This window comes from Leptodactylus fuscus, chromosome 1 (genome assembly GCF_031893055.1).
Source record: "Leptodactylus fuscus isolate aLepFus1 chromosome 1, aLepFus1.hap2, whole genome shotgun sequence".
In the NCBI taxonomy this organism is placed as follows: domain Eukaryota; kingdom Metazoa; phylum Chordata; class Amphibia; order Anura; family Leptodactylidae; genus Leptodactylus; species Leptodactylus fuscus.
In genome coordinates this window covers 158154478-158177745 of record NC_134265.1, presented here as the reverse complement: position 1 = coordinate 158177745, position 23268 = coordinate 158154478, and the positions used below count along the sequence as shown (strand labels likewise).

The following is a 23268-nucleotide window of genomic DNA, read 5'->3' as shown; positions in this document are numbered from 1 at the left end:
AGGACTTTCAAGGCCCTTTCAGAACTGAACTGGTCCCTTGAAAACTGTGTTTTGGAAACTTATTGCTTGACTTGTAAATCTTATAATATCTGAGAAAATAACAGGGCAATTTAATTAAAGTTTTGACCAAGGCGCAGAGGGAGTTAATGCCCATGATCAATGCGGTCACTAATCGTGGGCATTAGTGCAGAGTGTCTGCTGTATAATACAGCAGACACACAGCAGCTGTGGCAGCTGCTCAACTCCCGAGTGGCCACCATATTTAAGTACCCGACATCCGCTGTACTAGAACGGTGGATTTCGGGAAGGGGTTAAGAGTAGAGATGAGTGAGTACTTTTCGAAATGGCCGTTTCGAATAGAACACACCCATAGGAATGAATGGAAGCTGGGCGCTTAACCCCCTGCGTCCATTCATTCCTATTGGTGCGTGCTATTCAAAACGGGAGTTTCGAACAGTACTCGCTCATCTCTAGTTAAGAAATAATTTGGGTATTATGACTATTTGTATGAAAGGCATGAAATTTCAAAGTTTGTAAACTTCATTTTTTCAAAGTTCCTATTTTTTCTGAAACAAAGACAAAACATACTGACTAAATTTTACCACTGACATGAAGTACAACATGTCACAAAAAAAAAAAAAATCAAAAAAAAAATCACTAACTTAAAACGTCTCATAGTTATTACCACATAAAGTGACGTCAGATTTGAAAAATGAGGTACTTTTGAGTCTCCAAGAGGGTATAAGGAGGCAGGGATTGTAGCAGGAAGCTGTATAAAAAATAAAAGCGTACAGATCGATCTTGCCACAGACTCGTGGCACGACACACCCAACTGATTTCTGTCCAGAAGAATGAGTCTATTCGGCAGCAGAATGCTGGAGGGCCGCAAAATGAAAAGGCATGTCAAATGCCCCTTAGTCTCTGAGGAGGCTGGCGCAAAAAAAAATAATTATGTGCAGCCTGTAGCACAAATCATGCACAGGTTTGTGCTATTATTTAGAACCAGAATCTGCTATACAAGTTAATTTAGAAAACTATTATTGTGCACAATCCTGCACTATAATAGTCTTTCTATATAACTGGAGGTACACTGTTTCAGTACAGTGGCATCAAGTATTACAATGCAGTTCTTGGACAAAAGTTTGGACAGGTTTTCATCCTGTATAAGTTCATTTGACATGGCCCCACTTAGAAACAAGAAGTAAAGAAGTTGAGTGCTTATTATAAATATTTTTTTCCCCACTAATCAAGTGTGTCAATTTCTTCAATTTGAAGACATAGCAATGACAATAAAAATTTTTAAAAATATAATGTGTTCACAAAAAGAATGTAAATTGCTATCTGAAACAGGCAAATATTTACATATCCAAAGGAATATGAATACATTTCTGATCAATTCTTACAAAAGTTTTCATTAACTTATGTTGTCAGAGGTTTGTGTTGATATTGGTGGTGGAGACAAGCATGTTAGGAAAATCACCAGGTTAGTTATGAGGTACCAGTGGTCCAAGTCATGACAGATAGGAAGTCAAAGTCCTGTTTGCTTTTTCACAGGAAAGCCAAGGTTCTGACTCTAGGACATTGCATATAGCAGTCAGTGTGATCCCAAAGAGAATCTGGCTGCATTATTTTATTGTCTTGCTGAGATTGGAAAATCCAACACCGACACAGGTCATCAACACTTTCTCCGCTCCTTTACGATCCTCAAATGCCTTGCTTTCAATTTTAAACATGATCTGGAAGAAGCTCCTCAGATGACGCAAAAACTCGATCCTGCCAAGTACACACACAGAACAAAGACAAGTTCAGATATATAGTGACAACACATCCACATAAGCTCATCAGACTGCATTTCAGTGAACTGCCTGCAGTATATGCACCAGGAGCACTCCTCCTGCATATCACATACAACCAGTTTTGGTGTTTTTTTATTAAACATGGGAGCCGAAGAATGACAGATACTACCAAATGCCATCCATTAAATTTATACATGTGAAGTCTCCTTTAGGTAATCCTCTCTATAGAATCACAGACACACCTTGCAGAGGTTGCTTTACTGGTAAGCAGAAGCAATATGATTTTCCATTCCTTGGAATTGCTGTTAAGTTTCAAGCTAAAGGAAGTCTACCACCTACCCAAATATATGTAGCTATCGCCACCATGTTACAGAGCAAATTACAGTGATAAAAAAAAACCCTTTGAAGTCTTATACAAATAAGGCAGCTGGTGCACTGGGGGTGGCCTTCAGCTATCTGGAGCACTGCTCTTGCTCAGACCCCTACCATCTCCTGCCTGCACCATCTTGTGCAGAGAGTATTGATTTTCCAAATGCAATGACATTATCCATCCTACTTGGCCAGCAAGAGCAGTGCCCAAGGCCTGCCCCCTTCGCACTAACGGCCTTATTTGCATAAGACTCCAAAGATCTTTTTTCTCCAAATCTAAAAGAGTGACCGCTATGTTGTTTATCACTGTAATGTGCTCTGTAACTTAGTATTGGAAGTTGAGTATACTTGGGTGAAGGGGTAGACGCCATTTAAAAGGTAAAAACATCTTTATGTAATATTCAGTCTATATAAAAAGGTACAATTTTCAGGAGTAAAGAATGCTTATATAAAACATTTTTCATATTCGTCATCAGAGAACAAAGAAAATCCAGTTAAGTCTTACTATATCCACTGAGAAGGCCTATGTTCTGACCCTGAGCAGTCAGTCTCTTGATGGCACCACCATTCTTCAGTTATCACAGTACTGTACTTTACACATATACAGCACCGGTACCATGATAACCGAAAAAGGACAGTTCACATTCTTTGACATCGCACCAGGCCATGATGATCCTCTTTATAGAACAGTCCCAAAGAACAATACATGATTGACCACAGGATTTTCCCCAAGAAAATGAAGCTGAGGTATCATGGGATATGGTAAAAGAATTTACAACATGAAAACAAACTTACGTATAAGGAGACAAAGGTCCAAGCAAGACTTTGGAGACATCCTGCTGTCCAAGGGTCATGAGGAGAAGAACCAAACTCTGATTTACTGAGTCCACACATCCTCCCTGCAAATACAATCATGCAAGTACAATTGTAGGATTAAGGAAATCAAACGAGAGCTACATGACAGATGAAGAGCATCAAACATTTTACAGAGGAAATAAAAGGTTTACGGATAATAAACTTAAAACTGAACTGACAGATCATTTGTCAACATAAAACACCGGCACCAAAGAATACGTAAAACCAACCACAAATCAATAGAACTATTAGTAATCATGCCTTGTTGTTACATGTAACCTAATATCTCAGCTCTGTGTTGCCTACACTGCCTCTTAGTGGCGACTCTAGAATATTAAAACATTCTAGACTAAAATATTGTAAAACATGATCATTGTCATTGCTGTGAAATGGAAAATATGTTTTCAAAAATATGGGGGGAAATGCCATAACTCTCAGGGTCCAAAGGAGAGAAAAACTAAACAAAAACACAAAAACATATTATTCACTTCGGTATAATAAAAAACATTGTGGTATAGAAGTGTCCCTAAATTAAGTCTTATGTTACAATGTTAGGCCCAGTTCTCATCTGTGCATGAGCTTCAGTTCGGGGAGACCACTTGGGGACCCCCTGAATGGAAACCTAATCCGTATAAAAAAGTGGTTACCTTAGGAAACCTGTGGACCTCAGACTAGAATGGGGTTCATGTGGTTTCTGCACAAAAAATACGCAGAGAAAACCACTCCTTGCAGCGCTTTTATCTCCGCACTTTTCATACGGAGAGAGAACGGAATGGCCCAAATACAGACCGGGCCGGACAGAAGCAATAACAAGAGGTTACCTTTTTATTTATTTAGCAACATCATATTCAGCAGAAATATTATCAACACTATCCTGTAAAGTGCTCACTTATCAGTGTGTCTTTGGAGTGTGGGAGGAAACCAATGCAAATACAGGAAAAACAAACTCCGTGCAGATGTTGTCCATGGGCTGGGTTCGAATCTACGACTTTTAAAATCGTCCATTCTATAATATGGTAGCAATATATTTTGGAGCACTATGCACTAAGTTACACTCTTCTCTGCCCTCAGTAGAGTTTATCTGGTTTCCAATCCAAGATCTTTACAAATCACAAGTACGAATCTTTATAAACACCCCAATACTGAGGTGAAAAAAATATATGTATAGATGAAGTCATGGTTGAATTATAACTGGACTCTAGTGCTACTCAGTTATCATGCAATTAAAAAAATGAAAGGGTTTTTTTTTTTTTTAATGTAATCACAATTGTCAAAAGCAATCAAGTAGTCAGGACACTGTGCCCTCTGCAGATACTGGCATGCCATATGTCTACTCAGCACAGGCTCCAAACCAGTCACATTCTGAGGAGTTCATATTACTCCAAGGCTACTGAACACGCTAGGATTACCCAGAGGTATATAAGGAACGAGTGTTGGGCAACACTCCATTTATTTGTCCTACTGCATACCTTATCTGCTAGGGCTTACTGTCTGTGCCTAATGCATATATGATCACATGGAAATATACAAGCAGTCTTTAGGGACACTGAAGGAACAACAACATTATTAGTTATTGACTTAGGCGAGTTTTCCCCTATTCAATAGAAAGTATGCCACTTTAATTTGCCACTATCATCTATACTGTATACTATAGAGATAAAACTTACACATAACAAATCTTTAAAACCAACATTACTTTGGCTCATTTGTCAGATTCCGATACGAAGGGAAAGGGTGTTCTGTGTATTTAAGCACACAAAAAGCAACAATGGGCTTCTTGGAATATCTCAGGCCAATGGCCAGATCTATCATAAAGCTGGCCATACACTATAGATGAAGTCACACTCTTCTCTACCCCAGTAGGGTTTGTCTCGTTTCCAATCCAAGAGGTTTATAAATCTGGCCAATTCGATAGGAATCGCAAGTACAAATCTCTATGAAGACCCCAATGTTGAGGCGAAAAAAAAAATATGTATAGATGTAGTCATGGTTGAATTGTAACAGGACTAACCAGTGGCACATACCAGTATTTAGTGATAAAACAGCAAACTAAACCAAATGCCATTTTTACTATCTGAAAAAGGAAGGGGTCTATTTCTAGCATATTACCGTAAACAATATTTGTTGCAAAATAGTATGAGCGCATCACCAGAATTCACGAATGCAGCTAGTAGCCAAGAACATGAGCAGCACTGTTCCCTTGCCAATTATTTACCGTACATTAGTCACCCTGATGTAGGAAAAGCAACAAAAAACACAAGTAAAAATGAAACAACACGTTCAGCTGCTTCAGCCCCAGAGCCCAAGATAAACAACCACAGAAGAAATTCTGCAGGAGTATGTAATATGACGGGTGTGGGAAAAATGCTATATATTCTATATCATATAAGTCAAAAGATACATAAATAAAGGATAATTATTTACTTCAGCCTCAAGCATAAAAGTGAAAAAAACACATTTATGTACAGACTATGAGTGGAAAGATATGCAGGTACTTGAGCGAAAATATCTGAAGATATAAAACTATAAAATAACACAGCTAAAAGGATGCACTGACATATACTATAGTATAGACACAGGAGAGCAGAGCTGAAATCTTACCTGCATTTTACGTTTAGGAGACCCTTTCTAGCCTTCCCTTTCTGAAGCCATGTCTCCTCAACCTCGTCCTATACTCTAATGCCCACTGTGTCATACCCACACAAGTTTGCTATGCTTTCTGGGCAAGCAGCCTTTACTGGTATTTATTAACTGAAACCAAATACAACTGAGGTTGCCTTCACTCTAACAACAAAATGTTAACTAGTACTTTGCACAACAGCTTATGAAACACTCTTCGCACCCCTACAGGAATATTTTATAGTGCACATGTTCAGAGATTTCAGAGATGTGCGCATAAATAGGAGGATTAGGACACGGGTGGCATTTCCTGGCACTGAACAAGTTATTCCACTGTGACATTACCAATACAGAAGTCAGACAACCTGGTTGCCTGCACAGACTAAACCATGTACTGTACAAGCAATTATGAGCAATGTAAAGTGTCCCAATCATTCCAGTAGATGGTGCAATTGCAGTTTCTGGGGCAATTTAAAATTATTTCAGGCAATAAATCTGGGCAGGTTTTCCTCATTCACACCTCTAACTAGAGGTATCAAATGTTTCTTATACTAGTTTTTTTGACGAGAGGTACAATAAATAGGTAAGGGCCAAGGCATCCCTGTAAGGCACGCTACACTGTTACATGCCCGATCTCCCTCAGGGAAGGTGGATGGCACTAAAGTTTGGACACTGCCATGCAAATAATTGCCTGATCACTCAGATATTCCTCTGATGTGTATGTGCACATAGCTCATACATAGGCAACTTCAGAAGTTAATGGAATGCATTAGTGAGGAGATTAAAATGGGTACTACAATCACTAGCATAAGTCCTGTGGCCACAGTGTGTTTTGGAATTGTGAATCATTGAAAACAGTAAATAAGCTGAAACGTACAGGAAACAAATGCTAATGCCTTACTATATGCTTATTCACTATTACTCATTACATTTTCCTCATGGATCATTTGAAAACAGTTTACAGTAAAATGATATTACAACAAATGCGTTGAATGGCTTGTCATAAGCTTAGAAAACAGCGGTGTGGCATAGCAGAATTCTGCAGGACTACAACCAGAAAAACAAAGCCTTCCCATCGCCGCTTGTAAATTGAGCCAAGCAGAGGCTGTAACTTGGATGGAAATATAGGGAACATTTCCAAGACTATTCGGTACAGATTTAGCTTTGTAGAGCTCTGGAAACACTCCCCTAGTGTGCAATTGAAAACATAGTGCATGACTATGGAAAACCTGCTATTTATCATTCATAAAGGTATTTTACATGCTTTGCCTTCAAGGTACAATTAGTTAAAGCGTACCTTCAGTCATAAAGTTGTTTAGAACTATGCTGTAATATCATAAGGCAGCACTTTACAATAAATAAATGGTCATCCTAAAAGCGAATGCCTTAAAGGGGTTATCCAGCTTCCAAAAATGATCTGTAAATACATCCACAACAGTGCCAAATATGAACTGTTCCCTTGTGCAGCCCTTGCTTGGTTTTATTTTACTTGCTGCTCCTTATAACACTGTTATTTACAATCAGTGAATACGTGGACTAACTACATTTACCATGATTCACCTGCCTGCTCTCTCTCAGAGTTTGGTGCTCACAAGGGGATAAAGGGAGTGAACTTGCAAACAAAACATCACAGCAGCATGTGACCTCAGATGTGGGAGCAATTTATTACCCTGTAATTTCATTGCCGCAAAGTGTGGAGAATGGAAACTTAACATTTTTTTATACCATATTTTGGTGAGGCAAAATGGCGAAAAACCATTACTTACAGTGTTTTTCTTTACTTTACTTTTTTTTTGTATGGGTTGTTACAATTAGACATTACATATCAAAAAAACTTTTACATTCTAATTTTATAGGGAAAAGAGGCATTTTAGAGGGATTTATTCATTTTAATACTTTAGATTTTTTACTTTTGTATACGCACGCCCAACTAGGGAACTTAAACCAGAGACTCTACTAGTACTGTAAACAATACTCTTCCCCGTGTTAACACAGTCATAAAACACCTGTTTAAGAGTGTTGGGAGGGAGACTAAAATTTGTATGAAGTTACTTAGGTTTTTTTTTTTAAATTATTATTATTTTTTTTTACAAAAGGGGTCAGGCTTTGTTCACATCTGCATTTGGTATTTCGCTCGAGGAGTCCGAATGGTGACCCCCGCCCCCAAACAGAATACCGAACATATTAACAATGAAAGTACACTGACCCCATAGACTATAGTGGGGTCCGTGTGTTTTCCATGCGGTCTCCGCACGAGTCATGCGGAGAGGAAAGCAGTTCATGAAGTACTTTTCTCTCTGCAAGTTCTGTGTGGACACCGCGCAGAAAACACACAGACCCCATTATAGTCTATGTGCTTTCATAAGCTAACAGTTTGTCAATGCGTTCGGTATTCTGTTCGGGAAGGTCCCCATGCAGACTCCCCAAACGGAATACTGAATATAGATGTGAACCAGGCCTCCAATGTTTCGAAAATGAAAGCCAGTTTACATTTAGTGTAGCAGTCAAACAATCTGTATTAACATTTTATGTGTATGTTCCATAAAAAATATGAAAAGGTACACGCCATCTTTCAAAAGCCTACTTACTCTATAGATTTCTTCCAAAAGCAGCTTAGCACAATTCTTGCCCAGATCTTCTGGAAGTACAGTTGCTCCCTGCCCCTGTGGGTTTGATGCCAGCTCTGCACTTATTACATAACCTTCGGTTGTTTCAGCCACGAGAGTCAGACCAAAGCCTGGAGACCTAGAAATAAATCACAACCCATAGATATCCTTTTACATGGTCACAACACACACGATTGAAATACCTTTTTAACCATGTAATCTGTACTTAAAATACAGAAAAGGGAGCAAAAAAATAAAGCATCATTCCAATATACACTTACTTTCCAGAATTTGCTCCTTTAAGATGGTCTGTGTATATATAGATATCCGGGAGGAACTTATTCAAAATACTTCTTGCCGACTCCACAATTCTATTGCCAATTTGTGGAGATACTCGGACAGAATATCTGTTATCAAGGGTTAAAGATAAAACTCGCATAGCAATAAAAGAAGTTAGAGGGTCAACTCCAGTATAACAACAGATGCCGTATAAAAATAGCATAAGGCAAAGCTTTTGGATATTCACCCAAACATGAATAAAATAGATTTCTACCTCCACCTAGGGTGTTACGATGAAGCCATCAAATTGTGGCTATCCATCCTCAGTAGACTCATTAAACCAAATTATTTTACTTCCAGTTTTTGAAGGTGAAATATCCCTACTGACATGAGGCAACAGATTGATCCTTCTGACAATTCAAAACCGTGACAACATTAGGACTTGGTATACAATGCATGATGAAAGGATACGCCACTCCTCGGATACGCTTTATTTTGCCAGGATCTGTCAGGTGAACTGGCCTGAGAACCTTTCTAATAGGACACGAAAAAATGACTTCTCCTCCTCCTCCAGGCGGCATACCCCTCTTTACAATCTAGAAAGAAAAAAGCTTCAAACTTTAAATAAAAAAATAAACCATTCGAAAAAAGGCAAAAACTTGCAAAATTCACCTGGAGAATAGGATGGGACTTATACACTATCATTTCAGAGATTGAAATCTAATCGTGGATTCATTAAAAACCAAACACAATAGTAGAAACAATTACACATAAGTACATACAGTATATACTTACTATATTATTGCAGATATAGCATAAAAGAAATAGCTTTCCTAACTAGACATTTGAAGAGTTCTCCAAAAAATGGACAACAAAGAACCCAGCAAGACAATGTCATCACTTTGCTCTAGACCAGGGGTGCCCAATACGTCGATCGCGATCTACCGGTCGATCGCAATGGACGTATGGGTCGATCGCGGGATGCAGCCAGGGATCCCCAGTGTCTGCTTGTTCACAGCGCAGGCTGAGACTCTCAGCCTGCGCTGTGAACAAGCACTCCGGACACTTGCAGGCCGCTCTTAGGGATGGAGGGGGCCGGGGTGCTGCTTGTTCACAGCGCAGGCTGAGAGTCATCTACGGACACTGGCAGGCGGGGCTGCCACAGCCCCAGCCTGCCAGTGTCCAGAGATAACTCTCAGCCTGCGCTGTGAACAAGCAGACAGTGAGGATCCCTGGGCAGCCACAGAACGCCGCTGTCTCCTGCTCTCACACTCCGCCCGGCCCCGCCCACAAGAATTGGGTAGTAGATCTTTCGCTTGGGCATGTTATAAAGTAGCTCACATGCTGACAAAGTGTGAGCACCCCTGCTCTAGACAAACATAATTGCAATTAGCTTGTTCGAGTGATCAAAACAATCACTGTAGATAGACTAGATAGTCTTAATCAACATAATAATAATTACATTAACTATCCCTGGGAAACTAAGATGATTCTCATCCATTTTTCCACGTACCCCCAAAAAGTATAATGCTTCTACGGTCACCCTAGCATTATATGTCTCCACATTATAATGTTCCCCTCCAAATGTCCCACAGTATTAAGTCCCTCTCCTCATTACCCAGTGTAAAATAGCAGAAACTAGAGGGGGGCATTAAACAGTGGGGGTAGATGGAGGGGGACATTAAAATGGGGGCAACTAGAAGTCATCAAAGGTCCTTTAGTCAACTTACCATTCAGCATCCACCTTTATCCTACACCCTATGCCAGCTGGTCAGAGACAGTTAGAGGGCCGGATGTGGCCCACGGGCCGTACAATGCCCAGGTCCGCTTTAGAACATAATGGGGCTTCCTGGAAGGGTTTCTATACTAACCAAATTCTACTAATGTAGTGATCTTTTAATACAGCTACATCTATTTTATTTGTAATGTAACTTGAAATCTTACCTTTAGCTCAAAATGTTCACCATCTATACCAAATCTTTTTAGTAATGGGATAGCTGTAGCCTTTAGAGTATCCACCTGATAAAGAAAGGAAAAAAAAATGCTAATAAAGATCTCACATAAAACAAGAGAGAAAAATATCTTACTGTTATAATAGCTTACTGAGGGGTCAATTTGATCATTAGTAACACCACGGAGGGTAATTTTTAATGAATGCTTCATAAACGGAGCCAGGCAGATCAAACTTTCTAAGTAATAGCCGACAGAACGTTGTATATTACAGTCGTGTTCCAGAGTCCCACCAAAAAGAAGGCCAGGCTGATAATATAAGGAAGTACCTAGAAGAGACACAAATACAGTGGTGAGTTTCCTATGGAGCAATATGGATGTTAAACAACAGTTTACTAAGCAATTCAGAAAATAAATGTGTACCGATCAAACGCAATACAAAATCTTGCATTCAATTCAGGTTCTGTTCAAATCTAATTTTTCTGTATATTCTGCAAATCTATGATAAAATAGCCCATGGCAAACAGTTGTGCAGCACCAACTGGGCAAAAATATGTGGACATATAACAGCCAATTGACATCCATATGTATACCACACTTCAAAATAGGGCTGGGCAATTAGTTAAAAAATATAACCGAAAATCAACTAGGATCTCCGACATGATTTTTCTTCCCAGATTACAATGGAAGTTTCAGTTTGGCTGTGCATGGACCAAACAAAACAGTCAGCCAACATACTTATACTTAAAAAAAAAAAAAAAAAAAAAAAAGGGATGTGAAAGTAGCATTATACGACTCCAAATCTGCAGGATCTTTCACAACATTCATGCTTCAGTAATAAAATGAAATGCCTCATCTACATGGAGTCTGCATGTTTTCCTCCTGTTTACACAGGTTACCTCCCAAACCTCAATAGCATTCTTAGCTTTAATATTACCAACAAAACAGAAACATTTTGGCTCCTTCCCGTGAAATCCTGGGCAAAAATCTACTTCTGCCACTTCTGTATTTTTTGCAGGGTTTTTCATATTGATTTGTCCGTGAAGCACAGATGCTCTACTAAAACAGAGAAACTGAAATATTGAGGGAGTATTCACTATAATTCGATATCTTGGCCATTAGAAAACGTAGAAGTGCTTTCAGTGTCCTATATTAGTGCCATATGGAATATGGCAATGTCAACTCTTATGTCAGCTGCAATGGTTTTCACTCCCAACTGTGTTTTTAATAGTTATCTTTCACGACACTGTTTTATAACAGCCAAGATATAACTGTTTAAAGTGCCAACCCAATCATGCTTATCAGATAGCTGTTGGCAATGATCATATAGTTTATTACAATATATACACAGATTATCAATAGAATTTCACATTCTTGGTTGAAGGTTTGTAATAATACCCTAACCATGTGGTAAGTCAGCCATAATTACATAGTTGATGAGGTTGGATAAAGATTAGTCCATCAAGTCCAACCTATAACCCTACAAGCCCTACAGTGTTGATCCATGGGAAGGCAAAAAAACCCATGAGGCTCATGCCAATTGCCCTATTTCAGGGGAAAAAATTCCTTCCTGACTCCAATCTGACAGTCAGTATAAAAACCCTGGATCAATTGTAGGGTTAAACGTATACAGGAAGATATACATCCATGATTTAATGTCCATGACTTGTAGCAAAATCATTCAAAGGATATATACAAGAATTAAAGTTGAAATCTACAGGCAAGTACATGCTTGATAGTTGTTTACAAGATAAAAAGTAGAATATAATTGTGGATAAGAATTGCACAATATTTCACAATACTACTCATGTTGTAAAAACCTGTCAAACAACAGAACTAGTAGATAGGCTGCATTAGTATTCTCAGCCAAACCCATCTATTTAGGAGCCAAAATACCTCTTCCTAATAAAATAATTCACCTTTCCCCATTTATATTACGTGACACTAAGGCCTTGTTCACATCTGCGTTCGGTATTCCTTTCAGGGAGTCCACATGGGGACCCTCTGAATGGAATACCAAATGCATTGACAAGTAGTGAGCTTATGAAAGCACACAGACCCCATAGACTATAATGGGGTCCGTGTGTTTTTCGCGCAGTCTCCGCACGAGTCATGCGGAGAGGAAAGTAGTTCATGAAGTACTTTCCTCACAGCATGACTTGTGTGGAAAAGCATTGCGTTTTACCCCATAGCATTTTACCCCATACAGTTTTTTCAGACAAATTCCACAGTATTTACCTCTGAAATTCTGCCCATATTATACTTTCGGTACATGGAAAACTCAATAGTTTCCATAGGTATATCTCACATGAGCGTTTTTGGAATTGCAGCTTTTCCACTGCAGATTTTTTTCTGCAATGTGTGAAGGGGATTAGCCCCATTTTGCAGGCAATGTAAAACGCAGCATTCTTTGTCAATAAGTGGCCAAAACTCTGCATTTTTGCAATGCGGTGCCTTGGCCTACAAATGGCTTGAGGAACATGAATTAAATTAACAAAGATCGTCACTTGGTCTTCAACTTCCCCAGATCTCAATTTGATAAGGAATTTTTGGGTTGCGCTGGCCAAACAAGTCTGATCTACAGAGGCCTTTTCTCACAACTTACAGGATTTAGGCAAGTGCCCCATATTGCGAACACGCAGCATTTTAAAGTACCTGCAAAGTGGATGGGATTCTGGCTAATTCCATCTACACATTGCAGAAAAAAATCTGCAGGTATAATAAAGGCAGAAAGTCTGCAGAGCAAAAATCTGTAGACTTCTTGAAAAAGGCTGTGTAACAAAACACGATGCCATTTCCACCTCTGTGGACTGTGAAAAACGCTGCAAGAAAAACTGCAATTTGCACTGAGGGAAAAACTACGGTGGCAATATTTTTGCTGTGGACCGCTACATGAGGTTTAAAGGAGTTTTCCAAGAAAAGCAATAATCCCCTCTCCAAAAATCAGATCACATCAATCATGAGGATTCCGCAACTCCAATTACTACTAAGGAACTGACTGACGACCAAGTGAGTCCAATGGAAGTGCCACTTCATTTACCAAACAAACTTGAGGAACCCTGATCTCATGATCACTTGGGGAAATCTCTGATTGGACCACCAACATTCAGACATTTATTCCCTATCCTGTAAATAGGGCATCCGTGATGTTTGAGGGAAATACCACAGCAAACCATCAGAGATCCAGAGCACATGCTTTGACTGCTCAGTGATTTTGGTACCAATGCAGGCAACATATACAATATCACACATGTGGCTTTAATGTTATGGTTGATCGGATAATGTAAACAGATCAGTAAAGCAAAATACAAAAAGTTTCACATGTGACATTGAGCTAACACGATTTACAAATGTTGTTCAGAAAAACAGCCTAGGTTTTGTTTAACAGACACATACAAAAATAATCACTAACAAGGTGACTCCCAACTTGTACTTTGTTCGGTAGTGCTGCCAAAACGCAGACTATGTTTTTTAAATTCACATTAGCAGACTGTGTCATTAAAGCAATTCTTACCCCATCACCATATTACTAGGTAACATTAGAAAACACTTTAATATTTGCTTTGTGGGTGACTCTCTGGAGGTTTAGCAGGCTTTAAGCACACCGTCATCTCATGCTACTGGCAAATGAACAAGTCATTTGACTCGCAGTGTCAATAATGGATTACAGCACTACAGCTTCCCATCACACAGCTACAGATTGCTCCACATAATAGATTTGCGAGGGGGAAAAAAAAAAAAAAGTCTTGTTTTGTTCAGTGACAGTTTGGAATCTAATTTTACCATTTGACAGCATAGAATTCTTTAGAACCTTTAGACATTTTACACGTACCACTCCACTTAAAAGATCACTAACTTTTCAGTCTCATTTCATAGCACATATGACTCTGGAGCAAAATATAATTATATATACAAACTTTACACTAAAAATGTTGCTGCCTTCTGTCTGAAAAAAACGCCACTAAGTGTCTACCTCCTAGCTAACTCTGAGTTCACTCTGCTACAAGAGAAGACCAGTCCATAGATTGCATTAAGAAGGAGTGGAAGGAGAATGGACACTGTGAACAGAAAGGGGAGAGGCTAATTCTCCTCTCAGTCTTCACAAACATCTTCAAACTACTTTCTTCTGAACTGGACAGAATTTTCTGCACATCTCAAATTGTAAGAAAAATCTACTGGCGTACTTTTATCTACTTCTGGATGCGTATGTGATTACAGATAAGACATTATCCACAGACAGCAAGCAGCTTTCCTGACTACTCATAGATTGCTCTTTTCCTGTGTCAGGGATTTTTTAGGGACTGCATCATGCCTGCATTTGCAGTCCAGTGTTCCTGGCTCTCCTATAAACTCACTTGGGATTTTTGTTTACCTATGATTGCTTTTGTACAGTTACTCCTGGCAGAATTTCAAACAAAATAACAAAAACAAACCAGTTGTAGTTTTAATGGACTGGTGGGTGGGGGGGGGGGGGGGATATTGCTGCCTACTGTACATGCTCACTGTCTCAAAGACAAACTTATAACATGCTCCAGAATAATGGGGATATTGGCATCAGAAAAACTGATAGGACATAATCAAAGAAGGCACATACAAGTATAAAATAGACTGCCTAGCAAGATCTATTTCACAATAAGCAAATGAGTACCAAAGTGGGCTCCATTGTTTTAAACTATGCTATACTTTTACTATACTTTGCTACGCTTTGCACTGTTCTAGTAGGCCCTCTTTCTACCCTCCATTCTTTAAGTGACAGGTCCATTAAGCTATAAGACATGTCCTATAATTTAAGGGAACAAATGCATGAATCTTTCTCCACTTATTAAGCTGTTCTTCAGCTCATTGTCTTCAATCTGTATACTTTGTTTACATTATATCTCCATATTAAGCCTCACATTTACAACTATATGAAGCAGGCAGGGATGAGCAGAATTAAAAAAAAAATAAAAAGAATAAAAAAACAAAACAAGTATTAGTAGAGTGTAACAGAAGCAATTACTTGAGTGTCTTTTCTATTCTCCCTCATGTTTTCGTAGACTACATATATATATTAGAGACACTAGAAAACATTTTACTATATTTTCTTGTAAAACTGTTTGTCAATGATCATTACTATAGATGAGCGAATAGTATTCGAAACTTTAGTTTCGAATACCTCGCTCCATAGGACTGAATGGAAGCGGCCGGCGCTTAACCCCTTTGTAATGAAAAATGCAATGATTAGAGATGAGCGAATAGTATTTGAAACTCTAGTTTCGAATACCTCGTTCCCATAGGAATGAATGGAAGCTGCCGAACACCAAGGGGTTAAGCGCCGGCCGCTTCCATTCAGTCCTATGGAGCGAGGTTTTCGAAACTAAAGTTTCGAATACTATTCGCTCATCTCTAATCATTGCATTTTTCATTACAATTTCCAGCAGTTAAGAGACCTAGTCATCATGCATACTGAAACTGGCTATAAAGTAGTTGACAGAAGGTTGTTTGAGCAATTTATACCCCCTCATCTAACATAAGTATACAAGTGACAGAGCATGTCTATTTTAATGGGGAAAGAAAAAAATCTGATATCAGTCACCCCTGGCATCAACTTGCTGCTCTGTAGAACAAAGGAGTGGTCATGCTAAAAGCCAATGACGTGTCCAAATTTTTCCTGCGGGCCACACGGCGACTGGCTGCGACTCCCATGTTAATGGCTGCAACTCAAATTAGTGAATGAAGTCGCATTGCAGCTAGAAGTCGCAAGACCCTCTGGATCACAATGTGACTCCATTCACTAACATGAATGAAATGAAAGAATTGCAGAGTGAGTTGGCGATCGTTGGTCGCACAGCATGAGTTGCAGCCAAATTCGCCATTTGGCCCTAGCATAAATGGAAGCATTTTTCCCCACTCTCCAGGGCTACTCCCCACCATGCAATGTACTTTTGACGCAACTCATCCCTATTTACAGTTGTTTTGTACAACTGGTCTGGAGCAGCAACCTGCAGAAAGCATACAAGGAGGAAAGCCTTTGTGCTATTGATCCATCCCAGTGGCAGACATTGACCATTCAGTTTTACATATCTTAGCAAATGTGCAAAAACCTACTATAACAGGCAATCCACTGTAAGGCAAATGAGATAAGAAGTGCCATTAGCCATACACATCTGTGGATTTTCCTTCTCCTATTACATAGTACTGTACTCATATGTAATCGGTATAATCCCACGTACATAGCACTGCTTTTCAGTTTCATCAATCACAGTCATACAAAGCTAAATGGAAACAAATACATCAAGCCAAATTCACAGAGCGAACACAAGGTCTTCCTACTGGCTCCATAACAAGCACAGAGACAGAGGAATTCTGGGTGTGGTTACCAGCTCCAGCATAAGCCATTTGGAAGGACAAACTGGGGTGGGGAGAAAACTGCAGCAAACATACTGGAATACCTTGTTGAAAACCAGACGACAATATCATACAAAGCTAGTGAACAGACACAATCTGCATGTTAATATAGGGGCTTTTGTTGCAAACAGCGGATTTCTATTGCAGGTAGACCAATCTCCTGAACTTGTCTGGTGTAGTCTGGAACTATGTGACCCTTAGCGCAGGTGAAGATACACTCACCAGTTTCATTGATCTCTATTCTAGTTCCATTCGTTATTTTATCCATCAGTCTGATGAAACTTGCTTCAAAGTCTGTAACATAAAAAAAGATGGTTAATATACAGTCCTATGAAAAAGTTTGGGCACCCCTATTAATCTTAATCATTTTTAGTTCTAAATATTTTGGTGTTTGCAGCAGCCATTTCAGTTTGATATATCTAATAACTGATGGACACAGTAATATTTCAGGATTGAAATGAGGTTTATTGTACTAACAGAAAATGCGCAATATGCATTAAACCAAAATTTGACCGGTGCAAAAATATGGGCACCTCAACAGAAACGTGACATTAATATTTAGTACATCCTCCTTTTGCAAAGATAACAGCCTCTAGTTGCTTCCTGTAGCTTTTAATCAGTTCCTGGATCCTGGATGAAGGTATTTTGGACCATTTCTTTCTACAAAACAATTCAAGTTCAGTTAAGTTTGATGGTCGCCGAACATGGACAGCCCGCTCTCAAATGATCTGAAAACAAAGATTGTTCAACATAGTTGTTCAGGGGAAGGATACAAAAAGTTGTCTCAGAGATTTAACCTGTCAGTTTCCACTGTGAGGAACATAGTAAGGAAATGGAAGACCACAGGGACAGTTCTTGTTAAGCCCAGAAGTGGCAGGCCAAGAAAAATATCAGAAAGGCAGAGAAGAAGAATGGTGAGAACAGTCAAGGACAATCCACAGACCACCTCCAAAGAGCTGCAGCATCATCTTGCTGCAGATGGTGTCACTGTGCATCGGTAACAATACAGCGCACTTTGCACAAGGAGAAGCTGTCAGGGAGAGTGATGAGAAAGAAGCCGTTTCTGCACGTACGCCACAAATAGAGTTGCCTGAGGTATGCAAAAGCACATTTGGAGAAGCCAACTTCATTTTGGAAACAAAGATTGAGTTGTTTGGTCATACAAAAAGGCGTTATGCATGGCGTCCAAAAAGAAACAGCATTCCAAGAAAAACACTTGCTACCCACTGTAAAATTTGGTGGAGGTTCCATCATGCTTTGGGGCTGTGTGGCCAATGCCGGCATCGGGAATCTTGGTAAAGTTGAGGGTCGCATGGATTCCACTCAGTATCAGCAGATTCTTAAGAATAATGTTCAAGAATCAGTGACGAAGTTGAAGTTACGCCAGGGATGGATATTTCAGCAAGACAATGATCCAAAACACCGCTCCAAATCAACTCAGGCATTCATGCAGAGGAACAATTACAATGTTCTGGAATGGCCATCCCAGTCCCCAGACCTGAATATCATTGAACATCTGTGGGATGATTTGAAGCGGGCTGTCCATGCTCGGCGACCATCAAACTGAACTGAACGCGAATTGTTTGTCCAAAATACCTTTATCCAGGATCCAGGAACTGATTAAAAGCTACAGGAAGCGACTAGAGGCTGTTATCTTTACAAAAGGAGGATGTACTAAATATTAATGTCACTTTTCTGTTGAGGTGCCCATATTTTTGCACCGGTCAAATTTTTTGTTTAATGCATATTGCGCATTTTCTGTTAGTACAATAAACCTCATTTCAATCCTGAAATATTACTGTGTCCATCAGTTATTAGATATATCAAACTGAAATGGCTGTAGCAAATACCAAAATATTTAGAACTAAAAATGATTAAGATTAATAGGGGTGCCCAAACTTTTTCATAGGACTGTATAGATTATACTTATATTTCACAAAATAAGATAAAATATATTTAACACAATACCGCACATACGACTCCTGTAAAGACTAAAATAAAACTGACACATTGTCAGGGCAACTAAAGGGGTATTCCAGGATTTAGATATTGATGAGCTATCCATCAAATAGGCCACAGGTATCAGATCTGTGGGGTTCTAACACCTAGCATGTCCACTGATTTCAGCAGTCATGGTTACATCAACTGAACTGCCATGCTAGGTGTTGGACCCCGACAGATTTGTAAAGGTCACAATAGCACCTGTACAGGGGTCGTAGATATCTCTAAAAGCATCTTTATGTATTGAAAAAAGTCTCATGCACACATAGGTACGAGACACTTTCTTGCATTTGAAAGCCTCAGTTTTAGAGTTTAGCAGATCTTTTCCAAGGTTGGATCATCAGTGTCTGAGCAGGGACTAGAGATGCTGCACGCCAATGAGAAAGGACTTTCATGGAAGAGGACAGGTTAACATGCTGTAATCGTCCTTCGCTGACATCCTCCATACGATTACACAGCGGAGACCTGCCAATAAGGGTGCCTTCACACAGTTTACGCTCCGTGTATACTGTCCATTTTACACGTGTAAAAATACACGTGTAAAATGTAGTTAGCCATTGAGTTCAATGGCTTGTTCGTATAACGCGCAAAAAGACGCGCGTTATACGAACAAGACATTGAACTCAATGGCTAACTACATTTTACACGTGTATTTTTACACGTGTAAAATGAACAAAATACACAAAGCGTAGACAGAATACACGGAGCGTAAACTCCGTGTGAAGGGGCCCTAATGCTTATGATCGGAGTTCTCTCTGATCACAGGCATTTAGTAAAACTGAGGTTCCCCCCCACCCCCACCTATGCGCTATGACCATTTCTGAGCCATTATTTTCAGCTACCAATGTCAGTGTACTGTCAAATAGGAGGTCTTTGCCGTTATCTTAACAAGCACAATAAGTGTCTGTAATGACTTCTATAACAGTTTCAAGACAGGGCTACTTTTTCTAGTACACAACTGGGCACATTAAGGGGGTTGTCCAGGCAAAAAAGGACATTAAATCAGCTGTGGGCAGTGAGGGGGAGAAAATAAAGAAAAAAAGGGCACACTCTCCTGTCTCCGTTGCTCTCCCACGAGCCCTGTTCTTCTGCTCCAGCAGCATCTTTCAGAGTTCCGCTGAGGCCAATCAGCAAAGAGTCTGCAATGTTATTATCTGTAACGTCACGTGTCCTCTTCCTGCTGATTGGCCTCAGCGGTCACGTGAATACGGAGGCCAAGCAGTGGAACCTCAGAAGAGATCCGGGAGATGCCGCCAGAGCAGAAGAACTAGGGTACCGGAGCAATGGGGACAGACGAGTATGGAGTATGATTTTTTTTTTTTTTTCCCTCACTGTCCCTAGCTGATATAAACATTAAAGGGGTTGTCCATTTTTGCATGGACAACCCCTTTAAACATTTTTTTTTGTACATGCACTTTTGATGGCTATAAATTTTTTTCTTTTGGGTTATTAAAAAATTTTTTGTCTTTTTTCAGTGTTAGCATGTATTCCCTTTTTTGTATTTTATTTATTTATTTAATATCCTGGAAAATTTAAGCAGACAGGCCTGTTTCAGATAATTTTGTTTTTTTGTTTTTTTTAACATCTCAAAAGTGTTGTTAAAAAAATAAATTAGGTTGCTGTTTTTAAGCAGGGAAACCATTACTATATTATACACGCCATCATGTATAAATAGCAAATTTAAAGTTTCATTTTATGGCGTTCACTGTGCAGTACAAATGACATTCTTTGGGTTAGCATAGTCAAAGATGCCATATTTATTTTTTGTCAAGTTTTAAAACCTTTATTAAAAAAAAAAAATCCTTACGTAAAAACTTAATTTAGTCACCATATTCTGACAGTATGCAGTTTTTATTTATAAAATTTTGGGGGAATGTTCTGATCACTTTTTCTTTTTAGGAAATTTTTTTGGGGATGCAAGACTTCAATTCCACCATTTTATTTTATTTTTTACCCCTACGGTTTTTGCCATTTGGGATAAATATTTGTATAATTCGGGTATTTTCTGAAACAGGGATGACTAAATTGTTTATGTTTATTACTTTTTATTTGTGATCTAAGGAAGGGTGGATGAGTTGAATTTTTAAGTATTTAATATAGTTTAACATTTTTTTTCAGTCCCGACCTGTGACCCTGTGATTAGATTGCTTGTATCATGACAGAATCAGGACTGCCACAGGCAAGCCTCAGTATTTGGCATTCATTTGTATGACAAGCTGCTTTATGCCCCTTTGACAGTAAAGAGCTATTGGTAATGGCATTGCCATCTCCAGCCCTGGGGCACATAACGGGAAAGCCAACAGTGTGCTGAATTCTAGCCGTATATAAAACCGCATGTGCCCGAGAACATAAAAATTGCTCTTTAAACATTACATGGGTTGTCCATTTTTGCCTGGACAACTCCTTTAAGGATAGGCCAATCTTACAAATCAGTTAACTTCTTTAGGCTAAGGGCCCCACAGGACGACCCGGAGTAATAAAGGACTGCGGGAAAAACCACGACGGGAACATATTGTGGTTCTTCCTGCAATGCTTTAAACAGAAATTTTGAGGAGTTTTCCTCCGTGGACTTTCTATTACAATTATACCTATGGGAAACCGCCGACGTTTCCGTAGTAGATATAATTGACATGCTGCGGTGATTTCCAAAAAAAAAAAAAATAGTTTTGGAAGTCACGGTGTATCCGCGCCACAGTTTTTACTGCAGATTGGACATGGGATTAGCTAGAATCCCATCCACTTTGCACTTGCTGTGGTGGCGTTTCCAACCAGTGGGGGGCCCAGCCTTAAGGTTTTGAGTAAGTTTAGGATTTTAGGTCAGGTCACATGCATAACCATTATGGGCTTTGGGTTGGACACCCACACTGATAAACACATGACACTTTGTAAAGAATAATATATCTGAATAGAATAAGACAACACCACCCTTTTACCTGAGTTGTCATGCTGTTTTGTAATGGAATACGGGCACACGTTTCCCACAACTACAGATGTGTTACATGAAAAAGTAAACAGACATTTTTCTTAACTTTCTGCCACTATTTCCACTGAACAAGGTTAAACCCGGACTCGCCACAGCATCATATGGCTGATAACAGAGAACAGATGGATGGACTCAGGCTTAACATGACGACATGCAGGACGGCAATGCTTCTATGTCTTCCCAGCCTCTCACGGAGGAGCGCTCCTTACCTCTTATGCCAGGGCTCTCATCTTTCACTCGGATTTTCTGGATTTTCACCGGCCTCCCGCTTAAGGTAGAAAGTACCAGCCGCTGCCTGAAGAAATTGCAGCCCTCGAAGCGAAGGCAATGCCCCTGACTCGCCATGCTGCCCGGATAGCACCTCCGCCTGGACGAGAAGCCAGGACCCAGCACGCACACGTGGTTTGGAACGGGAAGTCAGATGGAAAGCTCAGATTCGGAGGTGAGAGGTCACGTGAAAAGGGTGGAGTCAAAACACTACGAAAACAGGAGGGTTTTTTTTGTTTTTTTCAAACAACTTTATTAAGCAAAGTGCTTGGCCTGCCGATTATGTACGTGTAGCGTAGAGCACAGGACTCCTCAGCCCAATATTTAGCACTTATTTCCACCATCACAGACTTGCATCTCTTACGACCCCAGCGTCCACAATAAAACGTAACCCCTTATAACCACAACCTGAGTTTTCATTAGTATGATTCTGGGCAAATATTGTCATTGCCTTTTTATTTTAATTTTATTTGGGAAGCTGGAGCAAGGGCCCCTTCACACGACGTAAGCGCACAGCTCATTCCGAGCCGTACACGCGAGCGCTACTAAACACTTCCCATTCATTTCAATGGGAGCGCTCGTAAGGGTGCGTTCACATGATGTAAAGTGGAGCGTGATCTGGCACGTCTACGTGTGTCAGCAGTTTGCACGCTCAAAAAGATCCCATTGATTTCAATGGGGGTTACGAGCATATACACCGCGTTATTTTGCGCCCGTAATTTCGTTGTGCGGGCATTCCCACATAATTCTTATATTATCACCACATCCGTATCACCCCGCCTTTAATCATGTTCACACTAACATTTTGCTCTCATCCGTCACAGGACTTACAGCAAGGGTAAAGGTCAGGACACCATTCTATGGTTTCCATCCCCGAATCTGCTTAAAAAAATGGGGACAGAAAAGTCCTGCAAGCATGGCTTTTCTCTCCACATTTTTCCACCTTTTCCGTGCACAAACCCAGTGGACCCATCCTGCTACCCCACAATGCAACCACATTCACCAACAATGAAAGATTTGCAGGACGACCTGCCAAACTTTGATCGTGCAACAGGAGTCATGCCCAAAATCGCCGTATAATCCTAGCCTTAATTTGAAAACCTTTGTTTTACTGACTGCTATACAAGTTAGGATCCATTCAGATGAGGTTTTTTAC

At 39.8% G+C, this 23268-nt stretch overlaps 1 protein-coding gene across 1 annotated transcript; it reads right to left on the bottom strand.

Moving 5' to 3' along the window:
- Positions 1-1284: 1284 nt before the first annotated feature.
- Positions 1285-22270, bottom strand: RCL1 (RNA terminal phosphate cyclase like 1). The gene is made up of 9 exons (XM_075278341.1): positions 22055-22270; positions 17084-17155; positions 10628-10803; positions 10469-10543; positions 8996-9120; positions 8527-8652; positions 8228-8384; positions 2961-3064; positions 1285-1773 (listed from the first exon to the last, which is right to left on the bottom strand). Exons 1-9 carry the CDS (start codon positions 22188-22190, stop codon positions 1626-1628), a joined length of 1119 nt encoding a protein of 372 aa, XP_075134442.1. The 5' UTR covers positions 22191-22270; the 3' UTR covers positions 1285-1625.
- Positions 22271-23268: the final 998 nt, after the last annotated feature.